This window comes from Ovis aries, chromosome 23 (assembly GCF_016772045.2).
Source record: "Ovis aries strain OAR_USU_Benz2616 breed Rambouillet chromosome 23, ARS-UI_Ramb_v3.0, whole genome shotgun sequence".
Classification (NCBI taxonomy): domain Eukaryota; kingdom Metazoa; phylum Chordata; class Mammalia; order Artiodactyla; family Bovidae; genus Ovis; species Ovis aries.
The window spans coordinates 24,361,334-24,389,045 of record NC_056076.1 but is presented as its reverse complement, the minus strand read 5'-3'; the positions used below and the strand labels follow the sequence as shown (position 1 = coordinate 24,389,045).

The 27,712-nt window shown below is 37.6% G+C and overlaps 1 protein-coding gene across 1 annotated transcript in view; it reads right to left on the bottom strand.

Moving 5' to 3' along the window:
- The window catches only part of CCDC178 (coiled-coil domain containing 178), a 379,940-nt gene that overhangs the window by 140,752 nt on the left and 211,476 nt on the right, over window positions 1-27,712 (bottom strand). Inside the window, exon 18 of the mRNA XM_027960835.2 lies at window positions 5,156-5,305. Coding sequence (XP_027816636.1) covers window positions 5,156-5,305 — 150 coding nt within the window. The remainder of the gene's footprint in view (window positions 1-5,155; window positions 5,306-27,712) is intronic.

Sequence of the window (27,712 nt, the reverse complement as noted above, 5' to 3'; positions counted from 1 at the left end):
ATTCATTCGTATAGAGGGGACCTATTGTATATTACTTTTGAGGTGTTGCTATCGTTTGAATACTGTTTACTGTCAAGTAATTCTACAAGAAGATCATCTTCTCAAAATTGCATAAAAGATACATAAGTCTACAATTCACTCAAAAATGGCCCTAGACTGAAGAATTGGTTCGATTTAAGCCAAGTGGACTTTTCTAAAATATTATTCAGAAATATACACTTAGATTTTGGTGTTTCTCTCATGGAGTCTGGACAGCAGAAGGGAGATTCATTAGGGTAAAACAAAACTGATCAATGGTCTTCAGTCTCAGGAATCACAGGGATTCATTCATCAGAGGTCTCCTGAGAGGTCTTCAGAGAAAGGGATAGTAGGAATTTAATGCAAGCTCATCAGTGTATGAAGTGTGGTAACTCCTTTAGAATGTGTGTGTGTGTGTGTGTGTGTGTGTGTGCACGCACAGGCTTTTCTCCCTGTGTTCTAAGAGAAGGAGGAGGAGACTACATAGCTGTCAGAGGCAAAAACTATCTAAAAATTATGCTTTTCCTGGTGAAGAAATGAATTTCTATCCACATTGAAACTAGCACATACAAACCACCACCTGAAACCTATTTTTAATACATGCAAGATAACAAGCAATATGAAATACATATAAAAATGAGAACTAAAACAGCTTTCACATTTTCTTTAGGAAAAAATTTTTTTTTCATTGCTGGCATTGACTTTGACTCCTCATCAAATCAATGTAAAGTGAATTTTAGAGGAAATCCACATTTGAAAACTAAAAGAGGGAAGCAAAAACATGCCAATGATATACCTGAATGATACAATATTTTTGAGATTTTATGATGGAAACCATCCATTGAGGTTGAGGCAATTCAGATTAAATAGCAAAAGTTCATGATCTGTCCATTGGTTAAGTGAGTAGAGGATGTTGTTGGGCTTTGAATCTATGGTCATTTCTAGGAAAGAATCCCTTGGATTCTGGAGATCACATCAGTCAGCCTGGAAGCTGAAATGAGGTAGCATAATCCTGTGCCCTTGATTGTATCTTTGTCAGTACAAGGGATGATTAATCATTTATTCTGAATAATTAAATGAATGATGAAATGTTTGCATTCCACGAGACCTAGAAGCATCCCTTAGAACACAGAGTAGTCTTCTGATTCATGTACCTACGTGATTCCTTCACAAGCTCAGGTCACTTTAAGATGATGCTCCAAACTGAGCACATCCATAGCAGTTACTCATTATTTCTCAGCTATTGGTCCACTAAAACCTTGGGAAAATATCACAGCAGATGTTCATCCATAGTCTCTTGGAGATGACACTTGAATCTAAGTTAAGGCAACTGTGTCCTGGACCAAATTTTCTTTAATTAACTTTATATATGTTAAATCCCTGAGTCACTCTTGCCCTAAGAGTCCTCATTTTCAAAACAATCTTCTAAAGAGATGTGTATATTTCTAAAGGCACTCCTAGTTTTACAGTTTAAGAGTCATGAAACCTATCTATAATCCTAATGGAAATCAAATAGCTTCTAATAACAAGATCAGCCCTGGGATTTCTTTTGGAAGGAATGATGCTAAAGCTGAAACTCCAGTACTTTGGCCACCTCATGCAGAGTTGACTCATTGGAAAGGACTCTGATGCTGGGAGGGATTAGGGGCAGGAGGAGAAGGGGACGACAGAGGATGAGATGGCTGGATGGCATCACTGACTCAATGGACGTTGAGTCTGAGTGAACTCCAGGAGTTGGTGATGGACCAGGAGGCCTGGCGTGCTGTGATTCATGGGGTCGCAAAGAGTCAGACACGACTGAGCGACTGAAATGAACTGAACTGAACTGAATAAGTAGTAGTCCTTTCCCCACCAGAAAATCATCACTGAAAAAGTAGCTTCAATGAGATTAAATTAAAAAAATAATTAGTGAATCAAATAATGTTTCAGTTGGATACTAGAGACATAATCCATAAGTTATATGGTTTTTACATGCTTTTAACCCAACATATTGGGCTTTGTTTAGCAATGCTATAGTAGGGCTATGAAATGGTTGGATGTAGGAAAATTCCGAGTTTGATTCCTGTCTCAGTTAGTCTTCCTCTACTCAAGTGACCATGCAACACATTCAAAACGCAGCTCCATACTCTCATAGGGGATGATGAAAATCATAACAACAGAAAACTTTCCAGGACGACTGGGGGGTATTTCAGAGAGAATGTTTGAAAATTGTATGGCACATACTCCTGGATCACATAAATACTGGTTAAGAATTGACTGATTCTATAATAATTTGTATTCCCTTAGTATGAAAGCACTGAGAACTAGAGAAGTCCAAAAGTTTAAGCTTTATAAGTCACTTATAAAAAAACTGAAATATATTATAATAAGTTTTGGAAGAGATCTTATTTTCAGCCAACAAAACCATCAACGTTTGCATGCTTGCTTAGCTTAATTTTCTTTGTAGGCCTGAAGAGCTTGAGATAGCAATTGAAACAAACCCACAGTGATTTGATCAACGTATCCATGGGTTTTATTTAGAAAAAGAAAATATGAAAAATATATTTGAAAGCTTTCAACACAGAAATACAAGCTGTTTTTCAATGATTTTCCCTCCATCCCTCTTTAGTGTTATTTAAAATTTTGAGATCTGAGAAGTTTTAGAACAGATTCTATTCTATAATTACCTATGAACAGGGTTAACAAGAATTTTTCATAATTGTTTTTGTTTGTTTATGATTTTTAAAGCATAAAATATCCATCACTGCAAATTTTAAACATGCAGGAAAGTATCAAGAAACATGCAAAAGAAGCAGACATAATTCTATCACCAAAAGTAAACTATAATATTACAAAATTTGAGTCACCTGCATATAAAATGTTGTTAAGGATGGGGTCATATTTCATATTTTTTAATATTTAATTTTTTTACCCTTCCATTAAGCTTTCTTTGCTACTCTTGTTCTAAAAGTACTGAGAAGTTGAACAGTGTATAATCATCTGTATAGAAAAACTAATATTCCCTAAGAAGTATGATAATTAAAATATAATTATTTACTCTGCCGAAAGGAATGTATGTTCAGAAGCAATGAAATTATTCTAAAGCAGGAGAAAGACACAAAGAATTCCATTTTATCTAACAGGAAATTCAACAAGGGAATCAGAGGTTGAGCAGTGCTTCTGTGTACCCAAAACTAAGCTGGTCAAGGGAAATGCTTCAATATCAAGAAAATGGACCAAAATATTAAAGGGTTTTCTCAATTTTGATGGCCAAATTCCATCCTGTAAGCAGTGCATTAGACGCTAATGACATACGATTTCTCACTGACAGATTTAACAGCATCAATAAGGCCTCTCTGTCCATTGCAGCAAATTGATCCTACATGACACCGACAAGGGCAGCCTGCACTTAATGACCTCCATCGCTGAAGGATGGAAATGAAAAATGACTGGAAGTACAAATAAATCTCTGAAAGTTTCCCTGAAACAGGTGTGCTAAAAGTGATTCGTTTGAGGGATCATCAGAAACATAAACCCAGTCTCCTAGCATGCCCCACTGTCTGTCATCCAAGAGTCTCACTCCTTGGATCCTGAATCGATATGCTTTAATTCCAAAAATGACATCAAGACAAGTTGGTTCTTACTATGTAAATACTATGTTAGGGATCTCTCTTAAATGCACGTTCTTCACTATTCATGCTGGTATCTAATTTATTTGTCATTTGCCACCAAAGGATGCTACACAAACTGGTAAAAACTTACACAGGATTTATTTTTGTTTTCCTTCTGGTTAGAAAAGGATATACAATACTAACTTCATTTTTTTTTTAATCCTCATCAATCATCAGCAACAAAACATGTTTAAATAACAATGTCTAATGCATGAAGTGACTGGACAAAAGCTCCATGGATAGACGGGTATTCTTTCTTTGAATCTGGCACATGATTTGAGGAAGATTTTAGCATATAATTGTGCTCTCAATTCTTTCCCAAACATATTTGTTTCTTGATCTACCTTCATCTTAATAATACTTCAATACAAATTTTTAAGAGAAGAAGACACACCCTCTCTCCCAATATGTTTGCAAGCTTTAACTCAAATGAGAGTAGATGGATAGGAAATAAAACGTGTTTATAAACAGCATAGCAGATGAACGTAATGTTAATAGTCACTCACAGTTGTGTGTGTGTGTGCGTGTGTGTGTGTGTGTTAGTCTCTCAGTCATGTCTGACTCTTTGTGACCCCATATGGACTGTAGCCCACCAGGTATCTCTGTCCATGGGAATTCTCCAGGCAAAAATACTGGAGTGGGTTGCCATTTCCTTCTCCAGAGCGTCTTCCCGATCCAGGGATCAAACCTACGTCTCTTGCATCTCCTGCATTAGCAGGCAGATTCTTTACCACTGAGCCACCAGAGGAGCCCCCCCTACTGGTTTTTATAGGTAGGTGAATTGTTAGAAATTAATCATGCCTCTAGTTTTTGATATTTAAATTCTGGGAAGACACAAAGACTCAAAGGAAAATAACTTCTTGTGAAGAGTAACTGGTGAAGAATATAGAGAAGCAGCTCTATCTTGACACTCTGATAAAGAACAGAGCTTTCTCTTTACTTTTGTATTTGTGGCATATTGCGTGTTTTACTTTTCTATTTTTAGTATTATGGAAGGTTTTACAAAATATATTAGAATTTACGATGATTTCTAATAACCAGAGATGTCAACTATTTCTTCAAGTTCCTAATTAAGCCTCATTTAATAAGAACATAGAAATCAAAATACGGAGCTCATAAATCATGAGGAAGAATTAGAGGTATATTATGAAAAGTTACCTACAGAGAGAATCGAAATTTGAAGTGTATGGTAATATACTTAAATCTATGAACTATAAATATTTGGTACTTCAGGCCATAATATTTAAAAGTAAATTAGTATAAAATAGTAGATTGAAAGTACTTTTTTCATTTCTCAAATAGCCTCTCAAACTTCAACTTCAAAATGTTAAAAAAATATACAAGAAAACTTTAAAAAAGAAAACGTGCCATTTGGTGGCATATAAACAACCACCCTAAGACTGGGGACCTCATGACTGTCTACTTGTTACTTTTTGTGGTACCTATGTCAAGTAAACCATTATAATAGAAAAATGAGTAAAACATACCTGTTTCTTATCTCTAATTGAACCATCATATGATAGTTGTTTTTCATACTGGCTGAAATAATTGCCCTTTACTGTTAAGAATATATTCTGTAATCTCTGATACTCTTGAGCTAAACGTAGATTTTCTTCCAGTGAGCCGTCTTGTATTTTCTAGAAGATAAATATGCACATGTATTTAATTAAATAATTTAAAATTGTGTTTTTACTTTTACATCATTTGAATTATCTAAAAGTACTACTTATATATAAAGGTCAGTTTTCATTCCAATCCCAAAGAAAGGGCAAGGCCAAATATGCTCAAACTACCGCACAATTGCACTCATCTCGTGTGCTAGCAAAATAATGCTCAAAATTCTCCAAGCCAGGCTTCAACAGTACATGAACCATGAACTTCCAGATGTTCAGGCTGGATTTAGAAAAGGCAGAGGAACCAGAGATCAAATTGCCAACATCCACTGGATCACTGAAAAAGAGAGAGAGTTCCAGGAAAACATCTACTTCTGCTTTGATTGTGCCAAAGCATTTGATTGTGTGGATCACAACAAACTGTGGAAAATTCTGAAAGAGATGGGAATACCAGACCACCTTACTTGCCTCTGAGAAACCTATATGCAGATCAGGAAGCAACAGTTAGAACTAGACATGGAACAACAGACTGGTTCCAAATAGGAAAAGGAATACGTCAAGGCTGTATACTGTCACCCTGCTTATTTAACTTCTATGCAGAGTACATCATGAGAAACGCTGGGCTGGAAGAAGCACAAGCTGGAATCAAGATTGCCAGGAGAAATATCAATAACCTCAGATATGCAGATGACACCACCCTTATGGCAGAAAGTGAAGAGGAACTGAAGAGCCTCTTGATAAAAGTGAACGAGAAGTGAAAAAGTTGGCTTAAAGCTCAACATTCATAAAACTCAGATCATAGCATCTGGTCCCATCACTTCATGGGAAATAGATGGGGAAACAGTGGAAACAGTGTCAGACTTTATTTTGGGGGCTCCAAAATCACTGCAGATGGAGATTGCAGCCATGAAATTAAAAAAAAAAAAACAACGCTTACTCCGTGGAAGAAAAGTTATGACCAACCTAGATAGAATATTCAAAAGCAGAGAAATTACTTTGCCAACAAAGGTCCATCTAGTCAAGGCTATGGTTTTTCCAGTGGCCATGTATGGATGTGAGAGTTGGACTATGATGAAAGCTGAGCGCTGAAGAATTGATACTTTTGAACTGCGGTGTTGGAGAAGACTCTTTGAGAGTCCCTTGGACTGCAAGGCAATCCAACTAGTCCATTCTAAAGGAGATCAGTCCTGGGTGTTCATTGGAAGGACTGATACTGAAGCTGAAACTCCAATACTTTGGCCACCTCATGAGAAGAGTTGACTCATTGGAAACGACCCTGATGCTGGGAGGGATTGGGGGCAGGAGGAGAAGGGCAGACAGAGGATGAGATGGCTGGATGGCATCACCGACTCAATGGACATGAGTTTGAGTTGACTCCGGGAGTTGGTGATGGACATGGAGGCCTCAAGTGTTGTGATTCATGGGGTTGCAAAGAGTTGAACATGATGGAGCAACTGAACTGAACTGATATGTTGTAGAAAAAGAAAACCAAAAAGTTGCTTCTGATGACACTAACATCCTCCTTGGCTGTTAGTAGTTTTCTTTCTTGATGCAGGTGGGTTTGTGTTAAATATTGATTCATCAGAGGCTATCTGATTTTGTTCCTCTCTTTCCCAGACCTCCATCCACAATGTCTTGGGAAGGATCCAGTCCTAAGGCTTCACCCAGCATTCTAGGAAACTTCCTCCAGTATTCCTTTCCCTTTCCTTTTCTCAAGTCCTGGGGCTCAAGTAGACAGAAGACATATAGAAGGTTAGAATCCTATTTGCAAGAGATTCAGAATAGTGGCACAAACAGAAAACATTCAAAACACAGAAAAGTGAAGGGTAGATGAGGAGGAAGGAACTCAATGCTTGGAGCACCTACAGAAAGTCATTATTTGTTACTAGTATACCAGAGTCCACCTGCAATGCAGGATACCTGGGTTTAATCCTTGGGTTGGGAAAATACCCTGGAGGAGGGCATGGTAATCCACTCTAGTATTCTTGCCTGGAGAATCCCCACGGACAGAGGAATCTGGCAGACTACAGTCCATGGGGTCACAAAGAGTTGGACACAACTGAGTGTCAAAACACACACCTTCAGTTCAGTTCAGTCGCTCAGTCATGTCCCACTCTTTGTGACCCCATGAATTGCAGCACACCAGGCCTCCCTGTCCATCACCATCTCCCGGAGTTCACTCAAACTCACGTCCATCGAGTCGGTGATGCCATCCAGCCATCTCATCCTCTGTTGTCCCCTTTTCCTCCTGCCCCCAGTCCCTCCCAGCATCAGAGTCTTTTCTAATGAGTCAACTCTTCACATGAGGTGGCCAAAGGACTGGAGTTTCAGCTTTAGCATCATTCCTTCCAAAGAAATCCCAGGGCTGATCTCCTTCAGAATGGACTGGTTGGATCTCCTTGCAGTCCAAGGGACTCTCAAGAGTCTTCTCCAACACCACAGTTCAAAAGCATTAATTCTTCGGCGCTCAGCTTTCTTCACAGTCCAACTTTCACATCCATACATGACCACTGGAAAAACCATGGCCTTGACTAAATGGATCTTTGTTGGCAAAGTAATGTCTCTGCTTTTGTATATGCTATCTAGGAGCCTGGTGGGCTGCCGTCTATGGAGTCGCACTGAGTCGGACACGACTGAAGCTACTTAGCAGCAGCAGCAGCAGCAGGTTGGTCATAACTTTCCTTCCAAGGAGTAAGCGTCTTTTAATTTCAAGGCTGCAGTCTCCATCTGCAGTGATTTTGGAGCCCCCAAAATAAAGTCTGACACTGTTTCCCCATCTATTTCCCATGAAGTGATGGGACCAGATGCCATGATCTGAGTTTTATGAATGTTGAGCTTTAAGCCAACTTTTTCACTCTTTTCGTTCACTTTCATCAAGAGGCTCTTCACTTCCTCTTCACTTTCTGCCATAAGGGTGGTGTCATCTGCATATCTGAGGTTATTGATATTTCTCCTGGCAATCTTGATTCCAGCTTGTGCTTCTTCCAGCCCAGCGTTTCTCATGATGTACTCTGCATAGAAGTTAAATAAGCAGGGTGACAATATACAGCCTTGACGTACTCCTTTTCCTATTTGGAACCAGTCTGTTGTTCCATGTCCAGTTCTAACTGTTGCTTCCTGACCTGCATATAGGTTTCTCAAGATGCAGGTCAGGTGTTCTTAGCTATGTGAAAACCTACACCTGCTTCTGTGAGCAGTCGAGAACTACATAACACTCGCATGACTAAATAAATATATGTCAAATCTAATACAGACCCCTCAGTATGTAACTTTTGCCAACATTACCCACTGGCAAATTAAGCTCTATCTATCATTTTAAATCAGATGCATGATTCAGTTTAGTTGCCGATTTCTAACACAGGAAATTTTCTTTGGCTGCTTCAAAAAAATGTGGAATTTATTAACAGCCTTAAGTATTTTCAGACCTGCAAATCTAGTAAATCATCTCATGAAAATTTATCCTAATCAAAAAACTTTATCTGTTGCAATGTTATTTATAACAGTAAAAAGTTTTCAAAACACATAAACGCAGATTAATCATGATGATGATAATGATGATTAAATAACTAGATATAAATATAACCATTGTGAAGCAATTAAAAATGTCTCTTTGGGAAAATTGCTATCCCATCAAACCTTTAGTATAAGTTGTTAAAAAATATATTGCAGGATGAAAATGTGCACAGAGGAAATGTAATTCAGCAGAAAATTGCCTGTAAAAATATTTCTATATTTATACACTAGAAGATTTATTAAGGTCAACAAACATATTTCTCATGAAAGCTTGGTATCCATATTGATCCCTAATGATTAATGCTATGTCATAGGTGTTCTTCAAAAAGCCAAAATGATGAACTGAGAGCAATTTTAAGTGTTCTTGTCCTAATTCTGGAACAATAATTTGAAACTTTAGACACTTCAATATAATAGACTTGCTTAAAATCACAAAATTATCCTTTGACAGGAGGACAAAGTGTCTATGAATATTTTTCTTTGATGAAGGCACCTTTGAAAAGGTGGTTATAATTCTTTTTGATATCTTAACACTAATACTGAAATCTAATCCTCAAATGGTTAACTTGGAACTTTGATACATGTTCTACTGGAGGCATGAGAAGTAACAATTTTGAGGTTTTCGTTTGTTTGTTGTTTGATTTACCATAAATACAATTCTGATGCCTGAGATATTCTATTTTTCAATCACATTTCCTTCAAGATCCAAATGGATATTATAAATGTTGAATATAGAGAAATCCTACAAAAGTTGTAGGATTTGTTTTAAACTTGTTTAATGGAACTTAATTGGGTATGTATTTGTTACTTTATGCTTTGTTCACTGTGTACAGTTTTATTTTCAAATGCATATACTTTCAATTTCTATATGACACCAGTTCTTATTGTTTTATATGCCATGACTAGAGTAGATACTGAGAAATCAAATTATATAGTTATGCCAATGAATCTTCAAAACATTGTTACAATAGTCATGATATTTTACATTATCATTTTTCAGTAATGAATGTATAGAAGGATTTACCAATTCACTGCCTATTCCTGAAAGTCCGTGACCTTCAGATGTGCAATGAAGTTTAAGTTTTTTAATTTTAAATAATGATATTCTGCTGACACTGAAAATGTTTTTATGTTTAACTGTGGTTCCACCTCACAACTCTGACTGGCTGAATATTAATCAATAGTATTATAACATGCAAATGAAACAAAGGGGGAATGATAATTATTGGTGGGTATATGTCCAGGAGAAATAATGCTACCACTACTGGAGTTGAACAACTAGTAGTGGAAGATATTAAATAAGGGCACAAGAGCTGGAGTTGGCAATATAATAAAAGGGTAAGAAGAAAGGAGGAAGTAAAAACAGAAGTAGATGAGTTTTACATGCTTTTAACTTCAAATTCAGCTTAATCTTATCAGTTAAGCCTTTCTACATAAGGTCTTTACAAAATGCACACTTAAAAAATTGTTTCTAAATCCATTAAAGAAAAGTTTGATTGCAATCTTTATAGGTTAAAATAACTGAACTCTGAGTTGATCTACAATATTATTTTATTTCTTTATTTACTTTTTTCATTCACTTGCTGATTTCAAAGTTTTAACTTAGTAACTATTGTATGCCGAGCTCTAAGATGTAATGGTGAACCTCAAGAATTTGAGGTCTTACAGGAAAGCTTTGCACTTAAAAATCACAGAAATATATAATTTGAATATAGAATTTATAAACTTTTGCATTCTTTGTATTTTCTATATGTGTTAAACTTGCCCAAATGTCTAAATAAATATAACACTTTCTCAAAGCCAGATTTATTGGTATCTATTCAATTTCCATAACTAGTGATCATTAATATAATGAAAAATTGAGAATATGGCTTGATAAAGAGAAGAGAGGATGAACATCTGTTAATAGTTTCCATGTTGTCTAGAATTTAGAAAGTGAAATACTTAGCTTGAAGTAGGTTTATTCTGTTTTATCTCAAATTACTTGTTAAACTTTGATGTTTGGGGGGAGATATTCAGTTTATTATCCCAACATTTTATTCGGAAATAAAGATTAGGTTTATAAAGTGTGAACAAAAATACTTATAAATTCCATGAGGCGGGGATGATCCAGAGAGATGATATGTGGTGGGAGGTTGGAGAGGGGTTCATGTTTGGGAACTCATGTACACCTGTGGCAGATTCATGTCAATGTATGGCAAAACCAATACAGTATTATAAAGTAAAATAAAGTAAAAATGAACATTTTAAAAATAAATAAATAAAATTTAAAAAAAGAAATTAGTTTTGTGACAAAATAATGACATAAATAAGCTCATGGTTTATTTCTAAGGATTAAAAAAAAATTCCATGAGGAATGGCACTTTCATTCTGTTCACCCATAAGATATACTGTACAAAGCAGAGCTGACATTAGTGGATACAGAGGTTTCAATAGATGAATGAATGAATGAATGCACAGAATAACAGGAAATACATGTATTTATCACTTTAGAACCACACATTTTGTTGGCCCACTTCTAGGAATAACTAATTAGTCATTAGATACTGTAACCATAATGAAGCACATTTATTTGTAGTATTTGATCCTATTCCACTTGAGAGGTGAAGATTTTCAGCACTATTTGAAGATTATTATAAGGATATACCACACTGTCCAGACTGAGCAAGAGTTCTTTCTCTGGGTGCATTCTTGATGTTCATGAGGCACCTTGAAACAGTATGGAGTGCTTTTTTTTTTTAAATTACCTCATTAAACCATGGTCCTAAAAATACTGAGAAACCATTGCTAAACAAAGAACTGGTTTTTTCTTTTGTTACCAAAAATGCTGAAAAATGAAGGTAGATTGAGATCCCAAGATATCCAAATAGTAATTATATGTTTCCCCACTTGACTTTTATTATTCTTTAAGCCATGTATTTTATCTTGGATTTTCCTTCAGTTTTCTCCATCTTTGGCTTCTTTTTCTCACTCTTCCCCTTCTCTTTTCCCTCTCCCACTGGGCAAGTAGGGAATAGGGAATTATAAGGAAAAATGAGTCCTTGTAGGACAAAGTATTGAGCATGTATCATATATATCATTTATTTATGTTTCACCTAGTGATATATGGATAAGAAGGTAGAAATGAGGTTGCGTTTTAATGTTAACTTATGAATTCCACACATGCTGGAACTGCTACTGCCCTAATTGTTAGATTTACAGATAGGGAAGGTAAGTCAACGAAAAGTCAGGTCAGACAACCTGTATTTTCCAAAAATGGCCATAGAAATATTTTCATTTCCACACGTTCTCTTTGTCACTCCTATTAAGAAGCACAGTTGATTTCTCTGTCCCTTGAACCTGGGTAGAGTTGTGGCTTCTCCCGCCAACAGAAAATGGTGGAAATGATGTTGTGTGCCTTCCCAGGCTATTTTATTTTAAAAAGTTAGATTGAAAAAAAAGAAAAAAAAAAGCATGCAGTTTCTGCCTGGCTCTCGCTTTGGGGACATTTATGCTTGGACCAGCCACCATGTCGTGAAGAATCCAGGCCACAAGGAGAGGTGGTGTGTAGGTTTTCCAGCAAGCAACCTAGCTCAGGTGTCAGGTGACAGCATCAACTGTGAGGGCGTGAGTCATCTGAAGATGACGCCAATCCAGCTGACAGTTCAGAGTGTGTGAGAAGAGACAACATGGCCTGCTATGTCCTGTCCAAATTTCTGACACATAGACTCCTGTTGCATGAAGTTTGGGGGTACTGATTGTGCAACTATAACCGTCGAAACACCAGGCAAGGTTACATACATATTAAGCGGAGGATCTAAGCTTTGAATCCAGGCTGACTCATTCCACATCCCATACTCTACTCTATCCACTATACATACTTCCTTCATAAACAGAAGCCAGCACTCTTTCGCATTACACAGTGCCACCTTTGTAAAGCCTGATATTAAATAATCAAATTAAGTAACAGAAGTACCTTGTTCTGAGCCTATTTCCGTCAATCTCTTTTCCTAGATCTGGTTAACAAGTAACTTGTTGACATATTAATAGATAGATTGAGCTGCTGAAGAAAACTGGAACTTAGCCCCCTTGGAAGCTACATTCCATTGTAAGTTACTGTGGGCATGCTGGTTATCCATAACCAGCCTGGTTACCCATAACCAGCCTGGTATTGTTTGCTCTATATTTGCACCATATTCCATGATGCAAGGCCAAGTGTCCAAGTGCACAGATCTTTACAGCTGATGCCTGCACAGCTCTGGACTACAGTGACTGCAGCAGAGTAATGTTACACTTTGAGAAATCTGGAGGTCCAGCCAGACACACTTTGGAGAAAATCTAAATCCATTTGAACTATATGTTTCTTTTGGGGGTGGGGGAGGGGGATTAACTTGTTTTTAATTTAAAATGGCCTAATGGAAAAGAAGATTACAAGAAAAAAAAAATAACTTGATCTAAATATTCTAGAGAAATGGCTATGACCCAAATATTTGCATGGTACATATATGTATAGAAAACCTACATCACATTTACAAACATTTTAGTGTTAGTAACATAGTCCCAGGGTCTATGACTAAATTTATCATGTCATCGATACCCTTAGTTACTCTTAATTCAGGCTTTTGGATCCAAGTCACCAGGCAGAGGGAGGGGTTAGGTCCTTTTCTCAATTATGCATTCATTGTAAGAGAGTTGTCATCTTTTGACCAAATTTTATTCTGTCCGATTCTAATGTACTTATGTGTGGTGGACTCAGATGATATTTTTTGATGATCTGTTGGTCATCTCCTGATTCTTGGCTGTTAATAGTTTTGTGAAGACAGCTCCTTACGTTTTTGCATCTTGCTAGCCCTCTGATGGCTGCTGCCGCCATGTCTGTATCCTGACAGACTGTGCAACACTCACTTTAGTCCTGTGGTTGGAAAGAATAGATCTTCTGCCAGAAAAACTAGAAAGCAAAAGTTGTATTGCTGATATTTATTGTTCAATGTTACTCTAGAGCAGCCTCACTTCTAGCTTTCATTCATTTATTCATTTGTTCTTTAAATCATTTGTTTAGCAAACCCAGGCAAGAATACTGGAGTGGGTAACAATTCATTCTCTAGGGGATCTTCCCAATCCAGGGATCAAACCCAGGTCTCCTGCATTGCAGGAAGATTCTCTATCATCTAAGCTACCAGGAAAGCCCTTTATCTTTTAAGTGCAGCTCTCTAGCTACCTGAGGGTTAATGAGAAGGGTAGGATGTGACTCTCTCCACCACTTTTTAAAAAATAACTTTTACCAGGGATTACAGGCTAGAAAAGGCAGAGGAACCAGAGATCAAATTGCCAACATCCACTGGATCACTGAAAATGCAAGAGAGTTCCAGAAAAACATCCATTTTTGCTTTATTGACTACACCAAAGCCTTTGACTGTGTGGATTACAAGAAACTGTGGAAAATTCTTCAAGAGATCGGAATACCAGACACCTGACCTGCCTCTTGAGAAACTTATATGCAGGTCAGGAAGCAACAGTTAAAACTGGACAGGGAACAACAGACTGGTTCCAAACAGGAAAAGGAGTACGTCCAGGCTGTATATTGTCACCCTGCTTAAACTTCTATGCAGAGTACATCATGAGAAAGCCTGGGCTGGAAGAAGCACAAGCTGGAATCAAGATTGCTGGGAGAAGTATCAATAACCTCAGATATGCAGCTGACACCACCCTTATGGCAGAAAGTGAAGAAGAACTAAAGAGCCTCTTGAAAGTGAACGAGGAGAGTGAAAAAGTTGGCTTAAAGCTCAACATTTAGAAAACTAAGATCATGGCATCTGGTCCCATCACTTCATGGGAAATAGATGGGGAAACAATGGAAACAGTGACAGACTTTATTTTTGGGGGCTCCCAAATCACGGCAGATGGTGACTGCAGCCATGAAATTAAAAGACACTTACTCCTTGGAAGAAAAGTTATGACCAGCCTAGACAGTATATTGAAAAGTAGAGACATTACTTTGCCAACAAAGGTCCATCTAGTCAAAGCTATGGTTTTTTCAGTAGTTGTGGGTGGATGTGAGAGTTGGGCTATAAAGAAGGTTGAGCACTGAAGAACTGACACTTTTGTATTGTGGTATTGGAGAAGACTCTTGAGAGTCCCTTGGACTGCAAGGCGATCCAACTAGTCCATCTTAAAGGAAATCAGTCCTGAATATTCAGTGGAAGGACTGATGGTGAAGCTGAAACTTCAATACTTTGGTCACCTGATGAGAAGAACTGACTCATTGGAAAAGACCCTGATGCTGGGAAAGATTGAAGGCAGGAGGAGAAGGGGATGACAGAGAATGAGATGGTTGGATGGCATCACCGATGCTATGGACATTAGTTTGTGCAAGCTCCAGGAGTTGGTAATGGACAGGGAAGCCTGGTGTGCTACAGTCCATGGGGTTGCAAGAGTCAGACACGACTGAGGGACTGAACTGAACTGAACTGAACAAGCTAAACTGGGAGGAGGCATAGTGCAAACAAATCCATTTGAAGTTATTTCTTGAAGAACTCCAAATTTGATTCTACCAGGTGAGGAAACTGGGATCAGAAAAGGCTTCATAGAACAAATCATCAGTGACCTGAATCTAAGAACAGCCATTTTCTTGGGCAGGGATCTAAGCTGTCTTGCCATGTAGGTCAACTCGTACTTGAGCAAAATTGGGTGAGTCCATTGAGAACAATGTTTTCTTGGCTCCTTAGGACTATTTGATTTATTGTTTCCTATGACTTGTGAATGAGGCTCTCATAGATTGTGTTAAATGTTCTGTTATCTCTTGACTTTAAAATATTACTATGTAAGAAATAAAACATATTTCTCTATATGTATTTCTTATATATTTAGTGCATCATTGAATCACAGCATCATACATAACTATCCATTCCAAGCACCAATATTTCAGTAGTATGTGATCCTGTTCAGATGCTCATGCCTTACACCACTAATATCACACCATCAAATCTCCACGGTTCCCACATTTGCTTCTGGCACATCTCCGCCAGTTTAGGGCACTGGATTGGTAGGTTTGCATGCAGTGATCTTTTGATGTGACTAAGTCAGGAATCAGTACTGATTCATAGAATGTGCAGGGGACAGACTTTAGAATAAATGAGACATGGAGGTTCCAAGTCTGTCTGTGAACACCATTGCTTCAAACACATTCCCTTTGATTTCTGAGAATTAGCCTCGTGAACACGAATGCTTAAAATACATGTTAGTTCTCTAAAAAGAGAACACACATGAAGAAAATGCCTACTTCTCTGGTGCCTCACCTACTGTGTGCATGGAGGCGTTATTGTATTGCAGCTTCCTTAAAAATCCATACACCAATTACTACAGAAAACGAGGGCTCTCCCCAGTGTTTCCAAGGAACAAGTCTGTGAGAACGATATGTGTCGATACTCTGAAGCCTCAGAGGAGCACAAACTGTTTTAACTCTCCCAGGACCCACTTCCTTGTCTGCGCTGCCATGGAAACCAGTCTCTTGTCCAACTCGAGTTCTCCGATAATTAGTCTTGAACATTCTTGATTTTTAAATGAATAAATCAGTCCCCTGCATCAGGGTTGTTACATACCTCAAACTCTGCATATTATTGTTTGACAAAATGCTCTCTATTCACTCTTTTCTTAAAAATACCTATCGAGCAACTGGTGTACACAAAATACCACGGAAGGAGAAGGTGAGAGGTCGAAGTACCTTTAGGACCCAGTTTGGTAAAAGCCTGCCACGTGCCAGCAGACCAGTCAAACTGTCACCACTAAACCCCAGTAAAAAGTTTCCTCAGCTCTCCCACCCCAGCACTCACACAGGCAACCACACACTGGAGTCCATGTCTGAGCTCCCTGATCGGCTGACACATTTAGCTACCACTGAGTCACTCAACAGTTTACTAATGGACACTACAACATTACCTCTCAGAACTCAGAGAACATCCATTGGGAATTTATGAGTATTTTGTATTAGCTTGCTGCTGCTGCTGCTAAGTTGCATCAGTCATGTCCAACTCTGTGCAACCCCATAGACGGCTTCCTACCAGGTTCCCCTGTCCCTGGGATTCTCCAGGCAAGAACACTGGAGTGGGTTGCCATTTCCTTCTCCAATGCATGAAAGTGAAAAGCTTTTCCTTATTATGATTTGACTCTGTTCAGTGTATATATTTGACCAGGAATTATTGACACAAGCATGAAAAAAATACACAATTTCAGGGCCGAAGGAGCTTGCAATCAGATAGGGGAATTGAGGCATTCACAAAGCTAACTACATTAGAATACATTAAATGTGAAGAAGGATGGAAGACGTATCCGAATAATGAGACTAATTCCATGAGCGAGCAGTCCAGTGACAACGAGGAGCAAAGCTTGAAGGAAAAGTCAGTTTTTGAATAGATTCTGAAGATATTTCATATACAGGAGGCTCTATATGCTCTTTCAGGGAAAAATCTGGCTGAGAAACACAGATGCTTGTTAAATATTAAAAAGCACCTGATTAATATGGGTGCCCAATCACACACGTGCACGCGCACGCACGCGCACGCGTGTGTTTTAAAAAGGAACGTTTATCGCCATGTTGGCTGTAGCTCTTATCCTATAACTACTCAATGACTTTAGGGCTCGCTAAGTACAAACACCACTTATATTAACTATTAAATTTATATTTGCTCCAGTTTCATCATATTAGTCTCCTCAAACTATATGGCATAACTGATTTGTGAAACAAATTATATAACATGAAAAAGAAAGTAAAAATCAGTGCCATCTAAACTATATTCTAATATAGTTTTCCAAGTTAAAATACATGATTTAAACAAATACATGACATGTATGCCCTCAGTATGTGTAAGTCACAGTACTAATCATCTCCTTAAATTTATTTTTACTTTATTAAATAACTTTAAAAATTTAATCCTGAATATATATGAATTTAACAAGGTGTCCTCTAATATTATTTAAGATTGTTAAATAGAAACGTATTTGCAAAGTTTCTTTTTTAAACATCCCGACACATTATCATAATTTAATTCCATTTCAAGCATCAATATTTTAAAATATGCTTTTAACATCTCCTACCCTTTTCACCATTTTAAGCGAAAGACTGAACAACTTCCTCTTCATGTGCACCTCCTGATGTGAATGGTTTAAGATTTAGAAAGGTTTTCTATTTACTCACATTGTAATGATATACATTTCTACTTCACTAGTGGAAAAGGCTGATCAGTCCCAGAAAGGTCAGTTACCACTAAATAGACCCTTTCTTTATGTAATTACAAAGAATAATATCTCTGTGCTGATGGCACTGCACGTGGAGCGGGCGATGCAGAGAATTAATGTGCTGCCTTGCTGGCCCATGGGATACAGATTCCAATACAATAACCACAACTTATTCTAATTATGCAGCTTTAAAAGGTCATCAGCAAAAAGAGTTAAGGGATTATCAACTGACTTTATCATAAAGTAAAAATGTACTACATAAAGGCAGAAACTATAAGAACAGTACCTAGAAACTTTATTACAAATGAGAGAAAGACTGATCTAAGAGGTTCCAGGACATATATTATGGCATAAATTAAGTCAACTCATTGAGAAATTAAAATACATGATATTTCATATATTCCTAGTGATATAGGTGACCTGATCTCACCTGACATTTGTAGAAAATATTTAATTTTGAAAGTCCTTTGTATATTCAATGCCAAATTCTTTGTCACATCCATGTTATGGTATAAATTCTGGTAGAATTTAAATATTTCTTTTAAAAATCCAGTTGTCATAAAATAATGCATGCTGATTATATTACACACAAATAATAGAAAGGTACGTGAAGTAGAAAATTAAAGCCCCTCTTTGCAATAAGCACAGACATCTTTATACCCCAGAGACAGTATTAACAATTTGGTGTAAGTCCTTAAGGAATAAAAATTTTTTAAAAAAATCTTACATTGACAATAAGGAAATGGAGACGAGAAAAGTCAGTTTCTTACCCAAGGTCACATAAGAAGAAAGTATGATTTCAGCCCAACTCCCACTCTGGGATTGCCTCAGTTCTTAATCGTGAATGTCAATTATAGGCCCTTAAGTTTTTAGATTCATGTGCGTAAATGGTCTAATTTCTTATTTATTTATTTTTGGCTGTGGTGGCTCTTTGCTGCATGTAGGCTTCCTCTACTTGTGGAGAGCGGGGGTTACTCTCCGCTGTGGTGCCCAGGCTTCTCGCTGTGGCAGCTTCTCCTGTTGTGGAGCACAGGCTCTGGGTGCCCCTGCTCTGTACTTGCTGCTCGAGGGCTCTGGGGTGCAGTCTCAGTAGCTGTGGCACTTGGGCTTAGTTGCTCTGCAGCATGTGGGATCTTTTAGGATCAGGGATTGAATGCATGTCCCTTGCACTGCAAAGCAGATTCTTAACCACTGGACTACTAGGGAAGCCCTCTAATTCCTGAAAACTCTATAGACTTACATCAGTCTTTCAAAATAAACTAGATGCTCACAAAGAAAAAGGGTCATTTTAAAAAATATAAAACTCAGGGTCTTTTCCTTAGGAATACAGGGTCAGAAAAATCAGGACTATTGACACAGAGTTGCTAAATATAAGAAATACAGCAAATAAGCTTCAGTATAATAAAATATCCTATGGATAGAATTATCATCAATGCTTTTTCTCTTTTGTCCCTCTCAGATATTCACTTGACTGAGAAAGAAAAATCACGAGCATCTCTAACCACCTGATATTGTCCATACTGGGCACTGTCCAAACCTTGTAAAAATTCTCAAATAGAAAGAGGATTTAAACACCTAAGGCAATTTTATAAAGAGGCTCATCTTGAGGCATGTCTACTTCCCCCAAGTAAATGCATTCCAGTATGGGAAAAATCATATGCTCAAACAGGGATCATGAAACTATGACTGTGCAGTCAAATCCAGCCTATTGCCTGCTTTTGTAAATAAATTTTATTGGAACACCATCACATTCATTCATTTGTACTTTGTTTATGGCTGCTTCTGCACTGCACTGGCAGAATTAAGTACTTGTAATACAACCCACTCCAGTATTCTTGCCTGGAGAATCCCATGGACGGAAGAGCTTGGTGGGCTGCAGTCCGTGGGTAGCAAAGAGTCGGACACTACTGAGCGACTTCGCTTTCACTAATACAGACTAAGTGGACCCTAAAGCTTAAATTATTCACTTTCCCTTTGCAGAAAAATATTTGCTGACCCCTTCTTTAGACCTTAGATTAATATAAGTGTTAGTCGCCCAGTCGTGTGATTTTTTGTGACCCCATGGACAATGGTCCTCCAGGCTCCTCTGCCCATGGAATTCTTCAGGCCAGAATACTGGAGTGAGTTGCCATTTCCTTCTCCAGGGGCTCTTCCCAACCTAAGGATCGAATCCTGCATTGCAGGCAGGTTCTTTATTGTCTGAGCCTAGGGAAGCCCAAATTAATACATAAGTGTCATGCAAAACAAAGTTCCAATTTAGACCTCTCATTCAAGATCTACTTAAGCTGTACTTAAGCCCATGCATAACAACCATACATAGACAGCTAACAACCATTTTCTTTATTTTTCCAGCAGAGGCATATACTAAGGAGACAGCCAATTAATAGTTCAAATATGTCTCTAAGTCCTTAAAAAATAATGAGACGCTCATAAGCTTTTTAAGTACTCTCAACACAGAGCAACTTTGTAGAGAGTTGTCAAATCTACTGGGATATCATAAACAATGCCCAGATTTATTTATCCCACACTTTCCTCCATTAAATGTGGTTTGTTCAGCTCTTGCATTATAGGAAGCTAGAGGTCTGTTAATTTTTCCACTCTTGCAACTTCTGTTTTGGGAGTCCAGATTAACTTCATGTTGCCAAGTGAAAGTTTAATTTTGCAGGAGACATTCTTTTTGCAGAATGGCTAAGTAAAACGCGGTAGGCACTTACCATGAAAGACTGTAAGGTGATTAAAAGAAATGCACTAGATACACAACACAGCAACACAGTGATCTTTAAAATATGGTGCTAAATGAAGAAGACACAGAATGATAAATATTGCATAATTCAGCTCATGAGGGAAAGTACCAATGGGACAGAGAAACAAGAATTAGGAATTAAGAGTGGAGAGACAAAACAGATGATGGTTTAATACATTGAGTGAGTGAGTATTAGTTGTTCAGTTGTGTCTGACTCTGTGACTGTAGCTCGCCAGGCTCCTCTGTCCACAGACTTTTCCAGGCAAGAATACTGAAGTGGGTTGCCATTTCCTTCTCCAGTTTTAAAATGTTTTTATGTCACAAAATGGGCTTTGATGTCTCTCTCTCTTACAACATAATAGTGCTGCTTGAATAGTGCTTCAGTCCCAAGACTGAATTCCTATGAGGAATGAAGCTAGCTAGCATGCCCCTGGCTGCCAGGCAGCTGGCATGCCATGTAAATTCTATAGGCAGCAATGACACTCTTAAAATGATTAAGTGTTTGCATTCTTATATCTTCTAGGTTTTTCCAGGGGGTTAATGAAAAACCCTTGAAATAAGATAAATCAAACATTGAACAACTCTGAAAATAACACCTCTGAAACAATAGTTTCCCCATGGGCCACAATCCTAAGATTGATTCTATATATGATGTAATAACGGCCAAAGTAAATTAAGGGATAAAGCAATCTGTCAGGGACTTCCCTGGTGGTCCAGTGGTCAGGACTTCACCTTTCAACAAAGGGGGTAGGGGCTTGATTCCTGGTCAGGGAGCTAGGATCCCACATGCTTCACAGCCAAAAAAACAGAATGTAAACAACGGAAGCAAACTGAAACAAATGCAATAAAGATTAAAAAAAAAAAAACCACGGTCCACACACACAAAAATCTTTAAAAATATAGCTAAAAAAAAGAAATCTGTCATTATAATTATGTGCCAAATTCATGGTTGTTTCTCTCTATGCCTTCTTTTCCTCTTGTTTTTTCTCTTCCTCAGCTTATTTATTCCTCGTCTTCTTTTTGCTTCCTGCTTGTAAGCTTTGTCAAGTATAAATTCATTCAACTAAGATCTTCCCATGATCACATTTTCTCCTGACAACACCATCTCTCCTTTTCATCATTTCCTCAACCTACTATTCTTTCCAAGCGACTTCTTTCTTTCTACAACATGGGATGGAAATAGAAGTGTCTCAAAGAAGAAAAACAAGATGTACCTTCCTACTGGGTGATAAGTTTGTGTAAGTAAATCATAAGACAGATACAATTATATTCTTATAAGCACAGGGATACACATAAATACTTTTATATTTTGAAACATTTGACAGATATGATAAAAAGCCAGAAAGTGAAAAAATGTAGAACTAGCTGGAACCTCTTCAGGAGAGGTATAATACAGAGAAGCAATACACATGGCATTTATAATAAAGTGTTTGTTATTGGGAAATAATTCCTAGTTCATTAACAGTGAATACTTTGTATATATTCTGTTATGTGGTGAAGATTAGAATTTTCAACTTTTCTTGGAAAATTGGGACTGGATAAGGCACTGTCAGTATAATAATAACATATAACACTACACTATAATATGTATATCTCTGTCACTGCAGTCACTATGTTTTATGATATTTAAATATCTGTGCATTAATTTTCTGTCTTCTATGAACTTTTTGTGTCTAATTTAATTTTTGCTCCAGTGCTTGGTACATGCTAGTCTCTCAGTAAACATTACTGAATGGATGAATAAATGAGATGGCATAATACTATGTTGGACACAGAGGTATCTACACAGAAAAAAAAAAAAAGGTGAACTGAACATGAATGGTGCTTATTTTCATTAAAGTATCTATTTCTGCCAACTATTCTTATATGAGTGGACTTTTCAGAGTATTATACACGAATGGCATTTTATGTGTTTTTCATTCTGTAGAGGAATATTTCACAATTAATTCTTACAACATAAAAATATAGGATATTACCCATTTACATATTAACTGAGAAAAATAAATAAGGTTTCCAGTTCTTTAAATTCTAGTTTGCAAAAGCACTTCACTGTATAATCTCTCTGTGTTGTATTCCAGGTTACTTGCAGGTTTTCTTTGGAAGACTAACAGAAATCTAAACAACCTGCTTTGCTGCCTTCATACACTTTGCTAAGCTGTGTTCTCACAACTCAGGAGATTAAAATTAAAAAAAAAAGTAGTATGACAGTTTCGCACGAAATAACCACAGTTGATTTTTTTTAAATTACAGAGGATCTTCACAGTTGCAGATGGATATTTGCACTTTCCAAAAACTGAACAGCAGTAAATAAGAAGAAAAGCAGCATTCAGATTACCTTACCGCAAACTGTTTTCAAAAAAGCAATAATAAATTTCCTGTGTATTTCAATGACTTAAATATGAAAAAGTGATACCTGTTATAAAGCAAAACAACACTTTATATACCGGTCTCTTCAGATGACATTAAGTGAAGTTGCTCAGTCGTGTCCAACTCTTTGCGACCCCACGGACTGCAGCCTACCAGGCTCCTCTGTCCATGGGATTTTCCAGGCAAGAGTACTGGAGTGGGTTGCCATTTCCTTCTCCATCAGATGACATAGGTGAAGCTATTCCGTTTTGCAGGATTCGCCCTTACTTTGTCCTGGGTCATAATAAAGGCCATTCCCTCACCCTATGCACTTGCCAATGTCAGATGAATTTTTCCTCCTCATCAAAGTTTCGCTCTTTTAGTTTGTTTTTTTTTGTTTTTGTTTTTGTTTTCAAAAAAGGAAGGGAAGAAAAGAAGGAAGGAAGAGTAAGCCTCCTTTACACCCACTTCAGAAATCTTCAGTGTCAACCAGTTTTTATCTTTCTCTGATCTCAGAGTAATGGAAGTAGTTCTTATGGGGACACCTGTTCACATGCAACTAAGCACTGAAATCTAAATCCACCCAAATGGAGAAATGGGCTTCCCTGGTGACTAAAATGGTAAAGAATCTACCTGCAATGCAGAAGACCTGGGTTCAATCCCTGGGTTGGGAAGATCTCTGGAGAAGGGAATGGCTACCCACTCCAGTATTCTTGCCTGGAGAATTCCATGGACAGAGAAGTCTGGTGGACTACAGCCCATGGGGTCGCAAAGAGTCGGACATGACTGAACGACTTCACTTTCACTTGTCAAATGGATAAACTCATGAGCGCTTGATTTTGAATAAAATGATACTCATGGAAGTTTTCTGAATTCCATGCAGGCCATCCATTCTTCCAGTCCTCTGTGATCAAGTCAGTCCTTCAGGAGCTATGTCCTTGGGGGTTAATGGATAACTATTTACAGCTCCAATCCTGGAAATGGATGAATACATTGAATATGCTACCTCTCCTGGCAGAAGGGACTCTGCAGAGGGACACAGATCTTGAGATGAAAAGATGACTCTGGATTATATCACCTGGGACTGTCTAATCACATGGATTCTTACAAGTGGAGAATCTTTCCTGGCTGAAGTTCAGAGGACGTGAAGGGAGAAGCAGGAGAAGATGAAGTGACAGAGAGACTTGAGATCCATCTCCTTTCTCCTTGTGAAGATGTAAGAAGGAGGCTATAATCCAAGAAGTGCTTACAGTCTCTAGGAGGTGGAGATGGCCCTCTGTCCATGGCCAGAAAGAAAGCAGGGATGAAGTTCCTACAACCGCAAGGAACTGAGCCCTGCCAACAATCTGAAACAGATGCCTCCAGAAGAGAATGCAGCCCTGCCAATGATTTGATTTTGATCCAGTGAGACTCACGTAAGACTTCCAACATATAGAACTTGTGAACTTGATTTTGAATAAAATGATATTCACGGAAGCTTTCTGAATTCCATGCATGATATCCATTCTTCCAGTCCTTCAGAAGATGTGTCCTTGGAGGTTAATGGATAACTAATGCTTATCATTATTTTAAGCTTTTAAATTTACAGTTATTTATTATGTCCATATGTGTGCCTGCTGAGTCATGTCCAACTCTCTGCAGCCACAAGACAGTAGCCTGACAGGTTCCTCTGTCCATGGAATTTTCCAGGCAAGAATACTAGGGTGGGTTGCTATTTCTTACTCCAGGGAATCTTCATGACTCAGGGATTGAACTCACATCTCATGTATCTCCTGCACTGACAGACAGATTCTTTACCACTGCGCCACCTGGGAAGCTTATTTATTATGGCAGCAATATAAAACTAAAATGGTGACAAATATTATGTTAGGTACTAGTTTTATCAAAATTAATATTATGTTATTATGTAGCATAAAAACTAACAGGTTAATGATCGAAAATCAAGCACTGCAGTTTCTTTTCAGCAAGTTCATTAATAAATAAATTTAGAAACCATTAAATAATTCACTTCTCTTGTATAAAACATTTACTTTCTATCAATATATAAAGTAACATAGCATGTCAATAACAACTGAAAAATTATTTGTAAACATGACATAGACTATGCCATGAGCTCCCAACTAAATTTCTGTTTGTGTTAGCTGTAACAGATGGATAAAATTATCATCTTTATTTTGAAAGAAATTTATTGATTCACTTGATATTTTTCCAGTTATATTTTAAAGGTCTATTATTATATTAGTGAGAAAATTTTGGTAGTTTTTGTTTATCCTTCAAGATTAAAAAGAAACTTGATTATATTGTAAAAGTCCAATTCTAAGTACAAAAGTTTTTCTACTTAATAATTTTTAAATGATAATTTGTCTTCTGATAGCTGATTATGCAAATAGTTTTTTAAAACTGTATGTTTTGAAAAGTTCTGGTTGAATTATTAAGAATTATATATATACGTATACATACATGTATGTATATACCCCTTCTGTTAAAAACATTTTGTCCTAGGGAAAATTACATAAAATGAAACCAAAACACAGCAAATCAAAAAGAAATCCTTGTCTGTTATCAAGGACTTATGTTTTATTTTCTTTTTATTCTTCATTCTGTCCTGGGCTATTTCTGCACATTAATTTCTGAGATGTGAGTTAATGTACTAATGGCACTATTGTGGGTTTGTTCTTCATTACAGTGGGGGCCAGGTCCTGACTGCCCCCTCTTTCCAAGTCAGTGTAGTTACCACAAATGATCCAAATATGGCGATTGATAGAACACCCACATTATTATAACTTTTGACAGGCTAAGACATTGTTGGGTGAGTAACTTCTTAAACTTTCAGGAATATTAACCAACTATTGCAACTCTAAAGACTGCTGGGTTTCTGAGACAATTATACTATTTTATACCTATATACATGATCCAAGGAGAATACATTTTTCAAAGCTGCTAAAATATCTGAATAATAAAATGTTTAAAGAAATTTTATTGTACACTTTTAAATTCAGAATGTACATTCAATATTCACCTTAATTCTATTTTGCAAAAAAAATGGAAAAAAATTTACAATTGGCATATATTCTTTATAAAATGGTTGTGGCAAATGTGTTTTCTATTCATTAAAATCTATATTAATTCTATTGGTTTGTTCTAAAATTTTTATTTTTGCAGTACAACACACACATATAATTATATAAGAACTGATACATTTTTACAAGTGAATACCAGAAGCACAAGCTGAAATCAAGATTGCTGGGAGAAATATCAATAACCTCAGATATGCAGATGACACCACCCTTATGGCAGAAAGTGAAGAGGAACTAAAAAGCCTCTTGATGAAAGTGAACGAAAAGAGTGAAAAAGTTGGCTTAAAGCTCAACATTCAGAAAACGAAGATCATGGCATCTGGTCCCATCACTTCATGGGAAATGGATGGGGAAACAGTGGAAACAGTGTCAGACTTTATTTTGGGGGGCTCCAAAATCACTACAGATGGTGATTGCAGCCATGAAATTAAAAGACACTTACTCCTTGGAAGAAAAATTGTGACCAACCTGGATAGTATATTCAAAAGCAGAGACATTACTTTGCCAACAAAGGTCTGTCTAGTCAAGGCTATGATTTTTCCAGTGGTCATATATGGATGTGAGAGCTGGACTGTGATGAAAGGTTAGCACTGAAGAATTGATGCTTTTGAACTGTGGTGTTGGAGAAGACTCTTGAGAGGCCCTTGGACTGCAAGGAGATCCAACCAGTCCATTCTGAAGGAGATTAGCCCTGGGATTTCCTTGGAGGGAATGATGCTGAAGCTGAAACTCCAGTACTTTGGCCACCTCATGTGAAGGGTTGACTCATTGGAAAAGACTTTGATGCTGGGAGGGATTGGGGGCAGCAGGAGAAGGGGACGATAGAGGATGAGATGGCTGGATGGCATCACTGACTCGATGGACGTGAGTCTGAGTGAACTCCGGGAGTTGGTGATGGTCAGGGAGGCCTGGCGTGCTGCGATTCATGGGGTTGCAAAGAGTTGGACACGACTGAGCGACTGAACTGAACCAAACCCCTGAATAACCATCACCGTGATGAAAATAAAGAAAAATTAAAGCCAGTCAATCCTAAAGGAAATCAACCCTGATTACTCACTGCAAGGACGGATGCTGAAGCTGAAGCTCCAATACTTGGCCACCTGATGCAAATAGCCAACTCACTGGAAAATACCCTGAGGCTGGGAAAGACTGAAGGCAAAAGAAGAGAGTGGCAGAAGATGAAGTGGTTGGATGGGAACACCAACTCAATGGACATGAACTTAGGCAAACTTTGGGAGACAGTAAAGAACAGGGAGGTTTGGCATGCTGCAGTCCGTGGGGCTGCAAAGAGTCAGATGACTTAGTGACTGAACAACAGCAACTCTCTCATCAGAAGATCCTCTCATGTCCATCCCCAGTCAAAACCAAACACTCCGAACATACAAATTTTGCTTGTTTTTTTTTTTATCTTCATATAAATATAATTCCAAACTATATATTCTCTTGAGTCTGGCATATTTTGCTGAATATTAATTTTGTTGGATTTATTCATATTATTTGGTGGCAACACTTCACTTGCTATATTGCTATATGTTACTCCAT